The sequence below is a fragment of the Mizuhopecten yessoensis genome, unplaced genomic scaffold (assembly GCF_002113885.1).
Source record: "Mizuhopecten yessoensis strain PY_sf001 unplaced genomic scaffold, ASM211388v2 scaffold3645, whole genome shotgun sequence".
NCBI lineage: Eukaryota > Metazoa > Mollusca > Bivalvia > Pectinida > Pectinidae > Mizuhopecten > Mizuhopecten yessoensis.
Window position 1 is genome coordinate 312,069 of NW_018405148.1, and position 21,027 is coordinate 333,095.

At 36.6% G+C, this 21,027-nt stretch overlaps 3 protein-coding genes across 3 annotated transcripts in view; 1 reads left to right on the plus strand and 2 right to left on the minus strand.

Moving 5' to 3' along the window:
* Positions 1-868, plus strand: part of LOC110447881 (calcyphosin-like protein) — a 5,619-nt gene extending 4,751 nt beyond the window's left edge. The window contains exon 4 of the mRNA XM_021493847.1: positions 598-868. Coding sequence (XP_021349522.1) covers positions 598-699 — 102 coding nt within the window. The 3' untranslated portion in view covers positions 700-868. The remainder of the gene's footprint in view (positions 1-597) is intronic.
* Positions 869-2,335: 1,467 nt separating this feature from the next.
* LOC110447884 lies at positions 2,336-4,213 on the minus strand. The gene has a single exon (XM_021493850.1). The coding sequence runs from the start codon at positions 4,211-4,213 to the stop codon at positions 2,336-2,338; it is 1,878 nt and encodes a 625-aa protein (XP_021349525.1).
* Positions 4,214-9,090: 4,877 nt separating this feature from the next.
* LOC110447885 (sodium-coupled monocarboxylate transporter 1-like) lies at positions 9,091-20,523 on the minus strand. The gene is made up of 10 exons (XM_021493851.1): positions 20,326-20,523; positions 15,133-15,206; positions 14,630-14,767; positions 14,266-14,401; positions 12,106-12,194; positions 11,388-11,500; positions 10,458-10,528; positions 9,940-10,026; positions 9,174-9,248; positions 9,091-9,120 (listed from the first exon to the last, which is right to left on the minus strand). The coding sequence occupies exons 1-10, from the start codon at positions 20,521-20,523 to the stop codon at positions 9,091-9,093; spliced, it is 1,011 nt and encodes a 336-aa protein (XP_021349526.1).
* Positions 20,524-21,027: the final 504 nt, after the last annotated feature.

Genomic DNA, 21,027 nt, shown 5'->3' on the forward strand with positions numbered 1-21,027 from the left:
CCGTCATATTTATTTATATTGGATATTGTAGTTCCGGTCAGTGTTGTATTAATTCGCTAAGAATTGTGTCTCGTGATGCATGGTTATTAAAGTCCCATCAACGACACAGCTTTCAAAGAGGCTATATAGTGACAATGCTATGCAAATGTAAATATAATGTATTGAATACCATTCAAAATTAACTGTATTCACCGTTTCTACTACAAATGTACAAGAGAATGTGTAGTGCTTGGTTTAGGTGTAACTGTACAGCTTTGCCATCAATCGTATTGAAGGATAATGTCTATGAACTTGAAAAAACGAAGGTAACACCCAGTAATGACCAATTCTCCTTGCTTTGAAATGTCACATCAACAAAAAGATCTGATTGCTCATTGATGCAGTTGGTAAAGAAGAGTTTAAATTTCTTGAAATTTGAAAAAGTATTCAAGTGAGAAAATGTTGAACTAAATGTTTTAAAGGGTACAGTGTAAATGAGAAAAAAATGGTTTCTTTGAACCACCGAAATTCCCCTGGATGTACTTCGGGTGATTCATGCTGTTTGTTATCTTCCAATATGAATTTATATTGAACAGAACCACGTGTTTACCGTTTCAGGTGACAAAGGACGAGTTCGTGGACTACTACAGTGGAGTGAGTGCCTTTATAGACTTGGATGTATACTTTGAGGAAATGATGATAAAGTGCTGGCAACTGTAGACTAGAAGGAACAATATTTGGATGTTTCGGATTTTCTATCAAATTATGAAATATATATACAAATTATATTTATCATATAGTTTTATTTATAAAACTTGTTTCAGAACATCTAAACACATGGAGAAAAGAGAGAGAAAAAATAAGAAATAAAAATTCACCTCAAACCTAATGGATATCGTTTAGTATTTTATATCAAAAAGGTGTACAAATGCTTGTAAGTAACTATTTATAAAGCAATAATATAATGACAGGGACGTCCAGGGAGGCTGAGGACTAACTGCATATTACTTATACATGATGTACATTCTGTGTATCTCAAAAGAATTCGACTACATATCAAACTGAAGCGCTATCTGGACCCATATTCATGAAACCGTTTGTGTGCTCAAGCGTGAATTTTGTGCTCAAGCTGAATTTCTTGTTCCCTCTATAAATTAATAAGAACATCTTATTTTGTCAATGATTTTGGGATACCATTGAAGAGACTAAAAGCAGAAAACTGTTTTCAATGTTTATGTTTGACTTTTTGATCGTTTGACATAATTTAAGCAAGTCACAAGAATGTTGGTTTGAGCCCAGAATCCAGGCTTGAGCACGATAACGGATTGGTGATGTCACGACTTTGTTTTACGGTTTTGGACGCTACGGCAACTGTGATTTGTCTGTAATTGCAGTATAATGTATGTAAAATAATCATATAAATGAACAATAGGGATCAGTTAGTAGGAAAGAGGAATGCGCCCCTTATGTTTCTGTCTTGTATTATACTGACCATCGAACCCATGTGTTACCTCTGTGATGTTTGTGATCCCGACCTGATTGTAAGTATACCCCATACAGAGGTGTTGACAGTGTAGCAGCCAGAACTCGTTAGTCCAAGTTCAACGTTACGATTTTAGGGCACAGATACGATATGCGCCAAGCAACATTAGTTCAATGGTATAACTACAAGAGGTGCTGAATCTGAGACACTTTCAAAACAAATGAGGGAGACAGTGCAGTCTTTTGAGGTTCCACAATAGGCTACGTATACAGATTTACCAACAGCGCAGATCGCATAGGTACATCTGCTGTAATTTCACGTTGAAATGTACATGTACAAATACATGTACAAATAAATAGGTACATCTGCAATTTCACGTTGAAATACATGTACAAATACATGTGACTCGGCGGGAACACTGTATGTAGGTCATTGATAACTGATCATTCTGCAAGAGATAATTGATAATGTTTTCGTAAAATTTTACACGAGATTGTATATTTTAAGCTCAAACATTATATGCACTGCTTAGCCAAAATTTTGAAAGAAAAATGTAGTCCCTGAACTGCAGGTCGCCAGGCGCACCTACAATGATTGTGGGAGACCTGTCCCCTCTCGTGTATCTCGTATTTGGATGCGATATTGAAGCTATGCCTATATTTGATTTTACCATGGAAGGGTGATTGCTTACAGATGATGGTGATTCTGCATCTTGTGACATCCTTGACTTGTAGTCCGTCACTGCTGTCATTCTAGTCGCGAAGCCTCATTTGACGTCATCAGGTGATGGCCAGCCCTCTTCGGATGTTTCGACCCTTAATCACTACATCCTCCGGCTGGTGGGTCAGTAGTGGTGGCCAAACCACTACTCGTCTATGTCGGCTTCCACATCGGCTCATCTCGTTTGTGCCATAGCCAGCACGATGCTCTCTCTGCAGCTTCTCCCAATCGTCTGATGGCGGTAGCTCTTGCCCTCCCAGTGAGTCCTATTGACCGTAGTGTCCTCCACACTGACTGTGCGGGGAAACCTCTACAGCCAACCTCCACTGGAAAGAGCCATACTGTCCATCCTCTGCTCCTGCACTTTTCCATCAGCTCATCATACTTGGCTTTCTTCCTCTCGTGAGCTTCCTCGCAGCCTTCCTCCCATGGTACGGTGAGCTCTATGGCGATGAGGTGTCTGGATTGCTCTGTCCAGATTACCATGTCAGGCCTCAGTGTTGTTTCCACTATTCCTGGAAACACAAGCTTCCTGTCAAGGTCAACCTTCATCTCCCATGTTGACGCCCGTTCAAAGATGGATGAGGTGCTTCGAGGCTTCACTGTGGCTTTCTCCCCTGGTTTCACAAACTTGATACCAGCCTGGTTTGTTCTTACACCAGTTCTTTTCTTCCTTCTCTCCACTTCAAGGATATCCGCTAGGACCCGCAAGACGTTGTCGTGCCTCCATCGGTATCTACCCTGTCGTAGTGCTTCTTTGCAACCAGACAAGATATGAGCCATTGTTCCTCTTCCTCCGCATAGCTTGCAGCAAGGATCCTCCGTCAATCCCCACTGATGCAGGTTAACAGGAGATGGTAGCGTGTCATACACGGATCGTAGCAGAAATGATATCCGGAAGGGCTCCATTCTCCATATTTCAGCCCACGTCATCTTCCTCTCTGGGAGATTCCATCTGGTCCACGCACCCTGTTTGCTGAGTTCTACAGATTTCCCTCTCCTCCTTTCCTCCTCAATCCTTCTGATTTCTTTCTGCACCATTTGCCGTCTTTCTTGGGTATTTGCTTTCTCCCACTGCTGGAAATGAGAGAAGCCAACTCCTTGTCTTCCGACGCAGGTATTCCCGATGATATCCTTCAACTCGAGCATACTCTCTGCTTCACCAACTGCAGTGCTTGCTGACCACTTTCTCCCTGTTCTTGTCTGTATCCCTGCCTCGCTGATTTTCACGTCTTTGGAGTCCCTCAGAGTCATCACCAGCCTGCATTTTGCTACCTTGAACTCTTCAACGACCGATTTGAATGGTAGTTGTAGTTCTGCCGAACAACTGTACAGCCCAACTGATGTGAAACTTGGTGGGACCCCAAGCCACTTCCGCAGGTACCCATTCACCATCTTCTCTAACCCTTCTACTGTTGAGGTTGGTATTTCATACAGTAGCAGCAGCCATGTGAGCCTTGGTAGCATGCCATGCTGGTATATCCATGCTTTGTACTTTCCAGGAAGTCCCGACTTGTGGATCTTCTTCATCCACTGGCGCACTTGGCTTTGGGTGTTCTTGTGGTTCTGGCTGTCACTGAGTGTGTCATCAAACCATTTCCCTAGGCACTTTATGGGGCTGCCAATGATTGAAGGTATCTCCTCCTCTTGGACCTTCAGTACAAACTGTCGGCTGAGTCTGCCATTCCTCATAATCATGCAACGTGATTTCCGAGGTTTGAACTGCATCCGTGCCCATGTAACTACCTCCTCCAGCGCGGACAAGACCCATCTGGCCTGTACATGTGTGGTGGTAGTGATCGTTAGGTCATCCATGAAGCCTCTATTGGCTGGTTGGTAGATGCCAGACTCCATTCTAGGTCCTCTGGTTTCTCTCTCTGCTGCCTTGATGATGATATTCATTCCCATGATGAAGAGTATAGGTGAAATGGTACATCCTGTAACTATTCCCTTTTCCAGGTCTTGCCACGCTGTAGTGCTCTCCCCAACTGTAAACCGCAACTGTATCCCTCCGAAGTAGCTCATTATCATTTTCCGGCATAATGTGTCCTCTCTTAAAATAGTTCTTACGTATCGTTGATATTTACTGAATTTATTGATTTTACATAACAAAAAACATTAATCATATATAACATAGACTGTAGCGGATAATTATTAATTATGGACTTTTGTTGAGGTAAATACGTGGTTATATAAACCATAAAAGGATATATTAACCGAGACGAAGTCGAGGTCAATATAACTTTACAGGTCCATGTATCTACATATCCACTGAACGAAAAGCCATTAACTGTTATATTAGATAAGAAATTGTGCTGTTCTTATTATACATAAAAAAGATGATAAATTTTGAAAAAGGGCAGAGAAAAATAATGGATTTGACAGAAGAAATTGTGACTTTATAATTGGAGAGACGTCATAGAGGGTATATTGACCCGTTTTTTCTAAACATAGTTACTCCGAAAATAATGGTAAATAATCGATCTCCATGTGACCAGGATCCAACCAATGATGTGGTAACATTAAGTTGTATCATCTGATAATTTTATACAACAAACATAGGCACCAACTATTAGTTGTACTGAATGTATTTTATATAACAAACAGAATCATCATTTATTATTCAGACTACAAAATGCATTTTTTATATCTCAAACCATCACATATTACACAGCTTCTATTTGATTAGGCTTTGTGTCGGACACACAGCCATAACAGAGTACCCAGATTGTTCCAAATACACCATTATATCCCAAACATAATCATCACATATAACCGTCACCATGTACACCGATTTATTGAATAAAGCGACATATCAATTTCACAATTAACTGAATACATTATTACATTATAAAGGCAATATCTCAGCGACAACGAATTCACAGCATCAGCATCACCACATTATAAACCCAGTAATTATGTAAAACCATCATTATATAAATCAGCAGCTCCTACACAACACTCCCAATCATGTTTTTCTTTGTATTCCTGTTCTTCCTTACAGAAAGGTAAAGCATACGTCATAATGTATTCTACTGCCCTATTATAAAATCCCCCCTTTTTAAGGCAGAGCATTTTCTGCGCTCATTATCGAGATGGAATTCAAAAGAAAGAAACTTATTTTGCTGCCTTCTTTTTTGTCTTAGGATATTTGTCCTTTCTGCTCTCTACACAGCGTTGTTTTCTTCCCGTAAATGCTTCTTTAAAATTCGTCATCATAACGGTTTTGAAGACGGTAAACCATAGCCGAGGAAAAACAATGGAAAGCCACACGACCAAGGTGAACGGTGTTAGGGTAAGTAACTCGGTAATGGGTACACGTCAAACTTTCTAAAAAAAACAACATTTTTTTCGAAATTTCAATCTCGATACCAGAAAAAAATCTTAAAGTAAATGGCACTTTTGAATGGAAATGTTCTTTGCGGTTTATTATGTTGCAGTGGTTCCCTTTACCTCAAGTATATAAAGAAAACGTATAACACTGATGTAAATGTACCAATCCATGATCTTTCATGTGCGATCTGTCGGAGTATTAACACAATTTGTGGTTTCCTGTGTCAATGCCATTTCAATCATCGGGTCCCCTGCATCTTCACCTTCTCTGACCACCTTAAAGAACAATGATATATTCTCAAAATTAATGATAAAAAAATAATGAAAATACTACAAGGATCAAGCACACACCAAATGTATAAGGAAAGGCCGTGTAGCATGAGCCACCTCCTCGGGTACATTAAACATAGTTCTATTTATCAACACCAAAGATTATATCACAAACATAATCATCACATATAATACAGTCCCAATGCGTTTATTATTTTGATTTTGTTGGTGTCTTTTTTACAATTTATCAAAGAGTTAAATTTTACCCCGTCCGCTTCCGGGTATTTTACTCCACAGCGCAGTTTTTGTCTGATGGGCTGAGGGATACAGCAACATAGGTAATCAAACACTGGTACAACTAAAGATGGGTCAACAGGCTTCCGAGCTGAAAACACAAAAACGGCAAGGACACTTGATGAAGTAGAAACAAATGTATCAATTTTAAATAATTACATATTGCTCTTTATTGTTTTCAATATCCAACATCAGACAAATCAGAAACCAGTATATTGCGATCATTTTGCCTAATCAAAAACCAGAAGCCGTTATGGTTGATATATAAATTTCAACCGATCAGACTAGTACTGCAGCAACCATATTGTCAAAAAAGTCAAGATTACCCAAGTGCCCCTAGTCACGAATGGTGGATTAAAAAGAAACAATGTTATCATACCGTTACATTATGAGTTTGAGCAAAATCTGAAAAAAGAATGGGAGTAGTGAAAACACCTTGGCGTATACCCATAATTGTGTCAATAAAGTATAGGCCATTGCGGCCATGTTTGATGACTGGTCGGAAAATGAAACGTTTATGTTCACGTGGCTTTTCGTAGACTTTCGAGAAACTACAGAAACAGAAGAAGAAGCTACATTTTTAAGGAACGCGTTATTAAAATTAACCTTTCTAGCTTAATTCTTTTAATATTATCCGTCGTCCTGTTACGTTCAGATCAACTTTTCCCCTAGTGTTATATATTATATGAGTGCTATTCTGTAAAAGTTTTTCATGCGCACAAAGCACATCGAAAACATCATTATTCGAATGACATCTGAGGGAACGCACGAAAGAGATATATGCAACAAGAGAGAGATATCCTTATTCGTCAACCATCTTAAGACGTATATCATAACTATATTGTCTACATTTGATGTATTGAAAAATCATGAAGAATATGTTGACATAGATCATGGCAGGCAGAGTTGATTCAATTGTTTTAAATGTGACTACAAAAACATAGATATAAATCAGGTCAGATCACTGATTTTTAATGATAGTCGTTTGCATTATAGATTAATTCCGATAGACAAACCTGGCTACCATTGAAGAGGTGAATAATAATGATATATGATGATAATAAATGATTCGATGTTCTTATATACCGCTTTATCACAACCTAGTTTGTAGGTCTATATACCGCTTTATCACAACCTAGTTTGTAGGTCGTCTCAAAGCGGTTCAGAAATTATTATCTGTGTTTAAAGGGCCTTTGCAACCAGCCAATATCTCTGGGGATATCCTAGCACTGCCCAAACAAGTACTCATTTTACAGCTGAGTAGACTGGAACAAACGAAGTAAAGTATTTTGCTCAAAGATACAACACAGTGCCGTGCCGTGACTCGAACCCGCCACCCTTTGGCCACGAGCTCGAGCCCGACGTCCTATTACTAGACTACCGTGCCTCCTATAATGATGATAATAATGATGATGAATAAACGTCATATCCCCGTGTAAAGGAATACTTATCATGTGGTGAGTTTTAAGAAGTGAAGGTAGTACCTTGTAAATGACTGAAAAGAGATCCAAACACGAGTACCGAACAGATACCGATCGGTGTTAGCAATACGTATGATAGCGAATACAGCACGTCCAGTCCCTCCCTGTAAAAGAATGCAACAGGTGACGTCACAAACGACGAATTGAGTTATCATGTTGATTGCATTGCTGTCCGCCATATACAATGAATGATATACATACATGACCTCTTGTAACATTCTCTGTATGTCTGAGAGCGATAACAATCTTAAATTATAAGGTAAAGGTTAATACACAAATCACTAAAAACCTGAATTATTTTGTATACGTATCATACCATGTTGTACTTTGATACTATATTTTGAAAAGACATTTTTTTCAAATCTCTCAAAAACATACTTGTATATTTATTAATCATATGACACACAGTGTTTTAATTTTTATAAAAACATATTTAGTACTAAATCATTTGATTTACCATCCTAATCACGAAGATTCCGTGACTTTGTTGCATTCAAGGTAAAACGGTAAAATAGAACATGCAGCGTCAATAACAGAAGCCGGGAAAACGGCAAAACAAAAAGCGAAACACAAGAACAAAAACGCGATCATACATAGTTAAACTTCGATGTTTCGAATTTTGCGGGACTATCTAAAAAAATCGAAACATTGGGACTTCGACTCAAGAATATTAAACATCGAGATCCTATAGATAAGACCGAATGTGATTCTGAAAATATGTGACGAACCTCAGGCTTACACATTTGATTTTAAAAATAAGTATTGTATATTCAATATCTCCCTGTCATTTAAATTTCGAAACCTCTGTTATTAAAGTAACTGCGGGACATTTCGATGTTCTATTACAGGTGATTATTTCACTTAGATTTATTCTTTAGTTGTATTTATCAATATTTTCATAACGATTGGACCTTGGTTATACTTCGAAACTGCGGAAAATTCGAATCATTTAAGTTCGATTCATGAGAATATATCAGTAGTTATATAAGGGGAACATTATGGACTTCGCCTTAAGTTCGACATAGAGAAGATCGAAACATCGATTTATGGAAGTTTGACTGTATGTTAGATATACCCAAACTATTATCGAATTGAAACAATTTAAGTTACAACAGTCTAAGCTGCGTAACTACCAACTGTATAAAGAGACATTTGTGTTGTGAAATCACTCCATTGTGGTGATTTCATGATGAACTGAACAAATATTAAAAAAACACTTTCAATGCTCCCAATTGCGTAATTTAATGGTAAACTAAACCTGTATTAAGAAACAACCTACGTTAACAAACCACTTTAATAGTTCTCCATTGCTGTGGTTTCATGATAAATTAACTTATTTTAAGAGACAACCTATGTTAAGGGGTCATTCTAGACTTCCCGAGGCTTGTGTATTGGCACGTTTTCGACAACAATCTTTTTGAGTATTTATTTTCTGACTACACTTACGGTCCTACAGATATGTTTGTTTGGTTCACCCGAAGTGTCGGATCTGTAGTATTCCCAATGTTATCTGCTGATATATGGTGATATTCAGTTGTATTGGCTATCCAGGAAGCATTGCTTAGCGGACAGTTGACGGTGGAGGCAGGAGCTAGTTGCCCATGCTTCCTTACTCCTGATGAGAGCAATTTCCCGAGCGATATCCATCCTACGAACAGAACACTCACCAAACCGCCGATTAAACCGCCCTGAATACATGATTCAAAATATGTATACGTAGCAAACTATTAAAATCAATCGGTACAGGATGAAATATATTAATTGTTACGATTTCTTTGCAGCATAACTTACGAGTGATAATTTGATTATAAAGATATTTCACAATAAAGGGAATATTTAACCAATTCTAAAATGGTTGATATTCTTTTTTCCAATTTTGAGATACATAATTCCAAATACTTATGACCTTGATTGGTCATCTTTGTATTGGTAGTATATACAATATTGATGAGAAATAAGTTATGAGGTCTAGATGAAACTTTTATAATAGCTGAACAATATCTAAACTGTGATAATGTCATCTTGCTTCACTTCCATAGGATTTTCACACAATACAAGAATTTACTTCTCAATCACGTGTTGTCGTTTAAAGGTGTCCACTTTCAATCTCTTATTGCACACAATGGTACTCTAACCTTTGACCTCAATTAAAAATATAGGTAATATTGCATCCCTAACCAATTAACCTAAAACGCCGTGTCTCAATTATATTGCACTACATTTATATCCCATACGAAACTAAAGGGGGCGTTACTGTTTATGTTAATTTGCCTACTTCGTGACAGGAATCCGTAATACAGATATCAAAATACCAACATAAAATATTTACATCATTGATTAACTCAAACTTTTGCTTTTATTATAAACAAACAAACTCACCAAACTATTTGCTTTCGGTATAAACCATCCGAGGACAAATATTCCCGTGAGTGCACCAACAAATGTGGATTCTGTTACATGAAGTATCTAAAGTGGTAAAAAGTTGCAGCACAGAAAAATGGTTGTTGGAAAATTAATTTCGTTGCAATTACGATAAAACAATAAGTGTCTGTGTTATGAAGGTTGTTGTCTTATTTGGGATGGATCGAGGGAGAAAGAGAGAAAGAAAGTGGGGTAGTATGTGCTTCGGGTGTCATTCAAATATACAATGGACATATGTAGAAAATATACAGGGATTAGGAGGGTATCCCGTTGTTTTAAAATTCAACTTAAGCTTATATTTTGACCAATTAGGAAGTCAGGTTTTACCTTTACAGATACTCTAAATATGAGAATGTAACTTCATCAATAATCGTTTCGACAAAATGTGTAAAGTAATAAAGATTATTAACTGTAGATTAGCATTATTAAACAAATGACTCTACATGTAATATCATCCTATGTCTTACAGAACTTACCCACGACATAGGTCCTTTGATCCCAGACACAGCAATGGCAACTAGTATACCAAGACCTCCAAAACATAGAACTGAAAATGGAATAAAAAGGTGTATTACCTTTGCCTGTATACTTAACTGAAAACTGCTATCAGAGAATAAAAGCGAAATTCAAGGGTATACACAACATGTATATCCGAACATTTTTTTATCTTAATCATTTTAGTTCATTTACCAATTGTAACACTTGAAATCATGGACTAAAGGCTCTTCTATTTCTGCGAATGTTCAAATACTTATAACAAGACCAATAAGAAAATACTACATAATTCCAGGATAAGCAGGATGATTTTGATTTTCTGATCATGAACTTGCCTTTTCTTGATAGAAATATCCCTGCTTCACAACCTACGATTTTGCATTTTTGGCTAGATTTTGCAGATCTAGCTCCAAATATCATTATTTTCGTGAAAGATGTCGGTTGAGGACGGACAAACAGGTTGATCAAGACTATGAACAAAGCCTTGTTGACATTTACCTAGTTGTCGTTATGAAGACGTTACATACATGTATGTACATTTCCTGGATTTGAGATAGGTAGTCCTGGTGTGGGTGTCATCGATGAAGCAGAACACACCTATCTTTTCAGAACAAACTGTTATATACAGTAATCCCAAGAATTTTGTGAAGATTTCTCACGGGTATGCCAATATTATGAAGGACTTTGGCGTTATACGAGGGGAAAATTACTTGAACTTAAGAACGTTGGAGGGAAATGGAAAGTAAAATAAACGATGGAATAGTGTAGCACGGTAGCATAATCTCTTAGATGAATATGAATCTACTTCGGTGAAAATATGTTATATTCTAACAGAACTGTTATGGTAACAGACAAACGGGCATGGTTTAATAACTAAAGGTTATATCGAATTTTACAAAGTAACACGTCACCTGCAAATTGTACAATGACAAGTGCCCGTCTTTCCGACATTGGTTTGGTATGTGGTTTGACGATATCTTCCCAAAACATGGCAGCGGATGCACTCAATAGAGATGACATGGTACTACAAGCAAATTGGATACAGCAGGTTCAGAACATTAACAGTAACTATATCTACCTTTTGTCAGATTGATCATAAGAATAAAAACTATATGACCCAAGTAACGCATCTAGCCATGAAAATTTGTTTGTATGTAAGACATATTTATCATTTTACAATTGTATCCTCCGATGAAATAAATGTAAACAAATTATCAACGTGAGAGTGTATGCTTACAAAAGGATTACAGACTAACGAGTCCTAACTTTCATTAACTTTTAATCTTTTTGTTTTTCTGTATTCTTCCTTACCACCAGACGGTCCTTAGACGTTCCACGGAAGTGAAATAAAACAATATCGAATAGAATAGAAATAAACAAATGGGTATTAGGATAGTTCATCAACACCACTTTCACTGCTCTTCATTGAATTTTTAAAATGTTAGCCGCAATATTTTCTTGACATGAAACAGTTTGGAAATATGTGATATCAAAGTTTTACTTTTTACACAAACAAAAAGTTTAATATTTACATTGTTTGTGTAAAAAGAAAAAATTGGTTTGATATGATTAGATGATATTGTAAAACATGATTATGATATCAATTTATCTTATATTGCATAGCATTACCTCAGCGAAGCACTAAAAACGGACGCCAGGAACAGTCCTGGGAGACAGGGTGTATCCTGAAATATGTCTGTTACCATTTTCGCCATTAACTAGAAAATAAGCGAATTCCATCAATTTTCCATTGAGAACACATATAAATTACAACCAGGCAAAACCCGAAAACCTATAAAAATCTTTTTAACAATATCTGTTATACTGCATGATATCATGATGATACTGACAATGAGAATATGCTTTGGAATAGGCCTGACGAACGATATAATGAACTTCTAGAGTACAATGATATTATAGCAACTGGCAAGTGCATTCTTTATCACCTAAAACGCTGAGCCTTCTGGTCTTATTTTCTGTCTTATTAAGAGTTTACATAAAATTTGGTTTCGCTAACATCTATGTCTCCTCTTGTGTTTATTTGTGCATTCGACGTTGGAATAAACACCTACATCTTCCGAGTCACATAAATCTTGCATCAGTATTCTCAATATTTTTCTAATATTTTATTTTGAGTATTTCAAAATTGATAAGGCGAGGAATGTCTTCAATGACACGAAGGGTACTAAATGATTAAATCGTATTAAACTTTGTATTACTTATGGATATGATTTGAATTAAAACAGGGAATCGTCAGGATTTGTTGTTTAATTAAGGATTGAACGTCTGTCAGATTCCAGTTACAGCCAATATGAATGCAATCTGGTCCGTTAGGACGTCATGATTATTTATCTGTCACCCAGATTTCATTCATATTGGTTATAACTGCAATCTGATAGACGTTCAATCGTAATATTTACATTTCCTTATACCACCTGTCTTTTATAAATTAGTCGGATGAGCTTAATTTATATTTCCTGCTGCTGCAAAACCTCACTGGTCGAATTCTCTGAACAACCGTAAACGGCCATTATCGGACCGAAGACTTTCCAAACAACGGTCGCCATTAAAAAATGTGACTAGGCGACAACTGTTAAATACAGTTAAATGCTCTAAATATATGTGCAGAACATTCCAATACAATAATAAGAACTTCCCTTCCTGCAGGTAGGGCGTAATAATTGTACCTGCTGCCCCCATTGCATGATCGTAAGAGGCAACTTAATTTGGGATCTTATCATTTCTCTTCTTCCTAATAAACTTTCTTCATTCTAATGCCTCCCTTGACAATGCCTCACTTTTGGTCTTTAGTTGAGCGTTAGCCCCTGTGAGGAAGGCTGTGGGTTCTGTCCCCTGGCCGAGACAAACCAGAGTCTGTTAAAATAGCAGTTTCTTCTCCTGCTTAACGCTCAGCAATTTAGGAGTGGGGCGACTGGTCCGCCCGTTGTCAGTATAATGTGACCGGGTGGGTGTCCTGCTGGGTGTCTTCGGCAGTATGTTTCAGTGAGGTAGCACTATAAAGTCGGCATCAGTTCCGCACTATCACAAGGAGACAAACACGAACATATCGCCGCCTCCAAAACACACAAGCATACACTACACACATGCATCTTACACACAGGGGAGGCCGTCCTTGAATGACCATAGCTGTTGATAGGACGTTAAACAATACCAAACCAAACCAAAAAACCTATCCTTCATTGTCTGCAAAAGCTTTCAACATGCGACTTGTATGAACCAAACAACAAGAACAAGATGGCGGCTATCGTATCGGTGGGAGTGGTTGCTAACACTGACGTCACGGAAACGATGGTCATATGACCAGATAATGTATACTGTAGTTACTGTCCAGTACCTTCAGGTTGAATTCCCATGGAGTTAAGCGAAAATGGGAAGGACATATGTAAATATGAAACAATGACCGTACCGTAAGGGTTCGATAAAGTCGTATTTTAAACTGTCAAAGTTACAGATGTTCCCATAAAGACAAAACTTTCTAAAACTATAAGACAAATTAACTGTATTAAATTTTTACTGAAGATAGATTAGGCCGCAATGGCCGAGTGGATAAGACGTCTGATTGTCTTAGATCAATAACAATCCACCACTTGGTCATGGATTCGATGCCGACGTGGAGTAGTTGCCATTTACGTGTCGCAGGTAGGTGGTTTTGCACCGGGTTCTCCGGTTTTCCTTCACCGCCAAAACCTGGCACGTCCTTAAATGACCATAGATGTTAATAGGACGTCAACCATTAACATACAAACAAACTAACTGTAGACTGATTACCTGATTCGGATTAGTGACCTGCTTTGATACCAATGGGTCACATCCTTGTGCATGGTAGTAGGCGAAAATGACTGCGCCTGCTATGAAGGCTAGCCCATTTACCATTAGCGCCAACACAGATGCTAGGAAGAACATTCTAAAACGGAAAAAATACAATGATTCGAGTATGCATTCACTTTTATTATTCAGTTGATAGAATATAAGGTTTTAATACTGATAACATATTACAGTCAGTTACATGTATGAATATCGTTGATATGTTTGGAAGTCAGTGTAATGACATGTTTGTGCAAGTCTTTCCTCATCATTCTATGATTGCCCTATGGATGAAAAGTAAGGGTTTGTTTTATATATTCGCTTTTACCTTTTGGCTGTCGACACATTCGGTGTTGCTTTGATTCTTTGAAATATCGACTGCCGGAATTGCGTTCCAAACCCATAGATAAGACATCCCACTGTAAGGCTCCAAAACGATTGCCGTGCGGTTGGGTCGGGATCAAAACTTGAATTGTATAATTGATAAGTATCTGAATCTTTTCACAAATGAATATCACAAAGAAACTATTGTTAAAATGTTATCAACTATAAGTGTTACAAGATGCTTTATATTGACAAAAAATCATTATAAAACGGTTTTGCATTGCAAAATGTGCTAAAAATCAAACATAATTTTTAGTCCGCCACGTGATAAAAAATCACCGCCAACTAGAGAGCGTCACATCATTTGCATCATCATAAATAAGGCAGTTGGATACTTATCACGATTTCTTTGTAATTATTTATCTGAGTAGTGTTAATTTCTCATATAAAAAGGAAACTCATGCGCATACAAGGCGAAAGTCGAATGTACCAATGTACGTTACTCACTTAAGCATGTTGATCCGTCCCTTATCACTGACGATTTTCCATGTGCTTGCTGCGCCACCTGTCTCTATTGTTCCCTAATCAAAGTAGGACAAAAGGTGTAAAAAGTGAGTGGATTTCTACTCAAACGGCCATCATTTGTAATGTATTCACTGATAACATTTTGTTTTCCATTATTACAATAACTGCATCTAACAGTGGATCTAAACATTGCTTTAGATTCTGTCTAAGGATTATTCCGACAGCTGACTTTACCGGCTTTCGTATATTATTGTGGTTAAGGACTCGCACAACTAAATCATTTACTATATGTTATTACCAGACATTTTTGCTAATAACTTTAATATTTGAAGTTCAAAACTAGTGACAACTGTCTAGATAATTAAATACATAACTTGCAAAGGCTACAAAATGACTTATTTTGGTAGGTTTAGTGGCATATTGGAGTGTCACAGCGCCAAGAAGTTGACAACCGGAAGTTTACAAGCAAAACCGGTGACCCAAAAACAGAAACGCCCCCAGACATTTTGCCCCTGTGCAAATCCGCACACAGACAATAATATCAAAAGTATATATTTTTCAAAAGTTAAACACCTGAACATTTCATTTATCTAAAGATCTGTCATCATTTCCTTATTAAACTCCTTCAGTGGCCCAGTAATTAGCCGGAACTTATTACAGATAGGAACTACAAACGTATAAAACACTTGTTGATTGGCTGATTTAGTTGTGTGAGTCCTTAAGTGAGTTGGTTTCAGCAGAGTTGAGTCTGATCACTAGTCATTTGACGTATTCGCAAAAAAAGCTTTCAGATGCTGTTGATGTTAAAAACAAACCTAGCATACGTGACAAAAAGTCAAATATGTCGAATACATATACAGTGATCGATATCTCATGTTGTTCTAAATATTACAATGAGATTGCTAAATAAAATTTCCAGAAAATAAAAGTCCTTTCTATAAGCAGGACATACATAATCATTATTTGTTTATTGTTTCTGACTCATTTCCATGAATCACTCATCCCTTCCAGAAATAACAATAGACAAATAAAGTAGTATATCAATAAGTAACAATACATAAATAATGTTTTAAAATGAGCAGACACAGAAACCCTTGTTTCAGAAGAGCAAAGGCTTATTGCACGCCATGTTTATTTGTCCAGATGTATCCTGCCTAAGTCAGGTCGTATCCATTACCTTGATTATAATAGCGACCATTCCGCCAACCATAAGGATGGCTTGAAACATATCAGTACAAATAACTGCTTTGAAACCTCCCTAAAAGAATCAAAAGTTAAAAGAAAAAATATTCGAATAAATAAAAAATAAAACCTGTTATGACATATTTGATATATAATGCATGTTCAGTTTATCACAAAAATAGATATATTTGTTTTGGTAACGTGGACCTGTTAACTTGTGTTTACGTATATCTTATTCTATCTAGTACAAGTGTCCGTAATATCATAAAACCTTGATTTGTTTTTTCTAGCTTTAATCTTTATTTTGGAAGTACATGTTCATAATCGTCAATGAATAGCCAGTCATTTTTTTCTCAATTATATCCTTCATTTGATATGATCATCCATGAGTTGGAAGTTCCGAACAAGACAAGCTAATAACACAATTTTATATTTCACTGAAATTCATCACATACGATAACCGTGTATATTACGACCACTCCCATCAAAATGACAATAGAAATCCACACAGGAATACCAGCCACTGCAATGATAAACAAAATGTCTCTTACAAACCATTTATCTTAACACTTTACAATTACCATCATCGTATGAGGGGAATATGAATATTTTCCCCCCGAAATGGATCCCCGAGGAATCAAGTAAACTAAAATATAAGCAATACCATATACTTCGCTGATACCATTAGTTGTTGTGTAGATGGATACATTCATGCATATTTACACATCATCGTAGCGCTAAAGTGGACGTGTTCACCCGCTCAATAAAAGGATATTCCGTCTTTGCGTATTGCAGAGTTATCTCCTCTTGGGAACAGGTATTGATTGTTTCGTCATTGATTTGTGCGAGAAAATTACGTCGTTTTCTCAAAAATTGATGAAGTTACTCTCACAAACAAGTGACGTAACAGTCAATACCTGCTCCCAAGAGAAGATAACTCTGCAATACGCAAAGACGGAATATGCGTGTAAAAACGTTTATAACATACATATACCTACTTATTACAAGAAACAAACCATTAAATTACTTCTAATAAAATGTCTTCAAATATCATTCTGCGTTATCTGCAGTAAATATTTGAATTATTTTTTAAAAGTAAAAGGACATGATTTAACTGTAGCGTACAGTTGTATGATCGTATAACGTTGCATGATGGGTATAATGCAATATATGCTAACCAAAGGCTACAATCTATAAAACGCTCTTATTTTAAATCTGCCGGTGTTTGCTATTCCGAAAAAAAGATTGATTAACCAACTGTACAAAATTGGTTTAACAATATTTGATGATTTTGTATGGTTACATTAAAATAAACAGCGTTAAATAATTAACTTAAAAAGCATAAATGCATTACAAAGAATTATCGTGGTACATAATTTTCTCTCTGTGTTCTTACCTATCTCCAACGTTACTGCAGGCACAAATGCCACATTTCCGAGGTAGTTCACCTGTTTCAAATCACAATCGTGTCATTGCAAAATATTGATGTATTGCATACATATAAGTAACACAAAATTCGTTCTTCTTCAAGGGATAATCGCTTACTAAACTTCCCTTTAATAGGTCAGTTAATTTTGTTCCCGTGAATTAATTTCTTTAGAAAAAATAGTACGGTAAAAGTCAATGACCTTCATAGTATTGACCATTGTCTCATATTTTGAAAAATAATGTTGACTTATTACACAATCGTCAATATCACCCTTAAATGACCTTAGTTGTTGAAAGGACGTTAAACAAGACAAAACAAAAACCAATGCCATCCACGATTCACATGGAAAACCATGCTCATATTTCTATGGCCTTCTGTATTTTTGAATTTAAATTATGAAACACGACAAGAAAAGATATCTTGGAAAATTGCCTCATGGCATACCTGGGAAATTCTCTTTATGGCATACATGTACCTAGAACATTAGCCTTATGGCATACCTGGAAAATTAGCCTTGGCATACCTTGGAAATTAGCCTTAAGGCATACCTAGAATATTAGCCCTATGACATACCTAGGAAATAAGACTTTTGGCATACCTAAAATATTAGCATTGGCATGCCTCAAAAATTAGCCTTATTGCATACCTTGAAAAATTACCTTATAGCGTACCTGAGAAATGAGCCTTGACAAACATAATAAGATATCTAGGAAATAAGCTTTATGACATACCTGGAAAATTAGCCCGATTAGATGTTTGGGAAATTGATCTTATGACACACCTTGGAAAATAAACATTTTGGCATACCTAGGAAATAAGCATTAAAGCATTCCTCGAAAATAAGCCTCATGGCATACCTGGAAGATTAGCATTATTTCATACCTGGAAAATTGGCCTTGGGTATACCTAGAATATTAGCCCCATGACATACATTGGAAATTAGACTTATGACATACCTGGGAAATAAACCTAATAGCATATCTGGGAAATAAACCTGATAGCATACCTGGGAAATAAGACGTATGGCATACCTGTGAAATTTGCCTTATGGCATACCTGGGAAAAAACTTTGTGACATACATGGAAAATTAGCATAATGAGATATCTTGGAAATAAACATTATGGCATACCTGGAAAGTAACCTTAGGGCATACATTGGAAACAAGCCTTATGACACATATGGAAAATAAGTATTATGACATACCAGTGAAATTAGCCCAATGAGAAACTAAGGGAAATAAGCATTTATGACAAACCTGGATAATTAGCCTTATGACATACATAGGAAATTAACCGTCGACATTCCTTGTTTCTTAGAATAAGCCTTATGATATACCTGGGAAATAAACCTCATATCATACCTGGGAAATTGGCCTTATGACATATCAGGAAAATTAGGCTTATGGTGTGCATGGGTAAATAAGCCTTATGGCATACCTTGAATTTAGCCTGATGACATGCCTGGAAAGTAAGCCATATGGCATACATGGGAAATTAGCATTATGGCATACCCGGGAAATCAGCCTAATGGCATACATGGAAAATAAACTGATGGCATTCAAGGGAAATTAGCCTTTTGGCATACCTGTAAAACTAGCATTTTGGCATACCTGGGAAATATACCTTATGGCATACCTGGGAAATATACCTTATGGCATACCTGGGAAATTAGCCTTATGGCATACTTTGAAAACTAGCCGTATGGCATACCTGTGAAATAAACCTTATGCATACACGGAAAATTAACCTTATGACATACCAGGGAAATAAATCTTATGACATACCTGGGAAATCAGCCTTAAAATTGATGAGAATAATCTGAGTCCATGTGAGTTGTAGCGTAGCTCAAGATACTGCAAGGTAAAATGTTCTAGCGCGTGAAAAACATCGCCACTTAAAATTGGTAATGCAGATCAGAGATGGTTAAAATGAGAACAACAATGCATACTACAAAAAAAGGTAAATGTCCTTGTGGTAGACCATTTTAAATATAGCAACACAAAATAACCATACTACCTCTTTCACGTAAAACTTTATGATTCTAGAGAGGATTTGGTTTGCGAATCGTGCAACATCGTGAACACTTCGCAATTGTTATATGTCATAATTGAAAAATTATTTTGAGAATAATGATAATGAGTTATTTTATTTTTTATATTTATGAATTTACTTATAATTTTTATATTTATTTATTATTATTATTATTTCCTATTGGCACAATATCGAAGTAGTGATTTGTAATTTAGACCCATTACGTTGTTGTAAAACATGTGACACCTGTTTACCATTGTACCCGTGATTCGCGGTGTAAGATCTCCAGTTATAAAGATAAGCAACTATATAGCCTTAAATAAGGCCGCCTATGTCATAGTGGTAAATACCACGATGCAAAAATACATATTGGTGGTTGTTATCCACGACTTTTTTATTTTGATTTGTTGACATTATGCCATAGTTTCATCGATTTTGAATTATCGGTTCGTTTACTCTTCGTTATGTGAATAATATCCATATAATAAGCAGAAAACATAAATACAGCGGATACTATTTCATCAACCAGTTACCTGATTCACACTGGTGATTCTCAGCTTCTTTTGCGCTGGTAAAAGTAGATGCATATTCAACAAGTTGGAAAAGAAAATTGCTGTTGTACCAATGAACATCTGCATACCGTACATATACACCTCTGCTGGTACTCCAAACATCGTTATTCCAGATATGAGTGTCACCATTAAGGATACGGCAACCGGAATCACCGCCATTTTTCCATCTCCCATAATAAATTCATGAGTTGTTTTCTGTTTTTCTGATCGACGTAATGAGTAGAAAAGGCCGACTCCTAGCGAAAATACGAGTGTGACCACACATATAACATAGTCCTCCCAATTCAGAAATGCCATTATGATAAACAATACGTGGCAACAGCAACTCTGAAATGATATTTGTTGAAAAAAAGGTTATGAAATAGGTCTTTTTTATCATATGAATACCGTGTTATGCAGTGTCATAAAGCCATCGCATAAATTATCTTTATGTTACGTGTGTTATATCACTTCGGAAATGACGTCACAATCGAAAAGGAACAGTTAATGTGACGTCACGTCGTTGTGAAGCGACGCAATTTTCATCGTTTTAGAGGCGGCCAAGTACAAAATATTCGTTTCAGATCACAAATATATAGTTTACTTTGTATTATATGATATAAAGAATCTGTCTTTCGTTTCCCTTCATATTAGATGTATGATACTCGGTTTGGATTTTTTATA

Excerpts from the sequence above, each read along its gene's own strand:
- LOC110447885 (XM_021493851.1), bottom strand. The coding sequence starts at position 20,523 with ATGGCGGTGATTCCGGTTGCCGTATCCTTAATGGTGACACTCATATCT. Across the intron at positions 14,402-14,629 it reads AATGTGTCGACAGCCAAAAG|AATGTTCTTCCTAGCATCTG; the intron begins GTAAAAGCGAAT and ends TTTCCGTTTTAG. Across the intron at positions 10,027-10,457 it reads TCAAAGGACCTATGTCGTGG|ATACTTCATGTAACAGAATC; the intron begins GTAAGTTCTGTA and ends TTACCACTTTAG.
- LOC110447884 (XM_021493850.1), bottom strand. The coding sequence starts at position 4,213 with ATGATAATGAGCTACTTCGGAGGGATACAGTTGCGGTTTACAGTTGGG.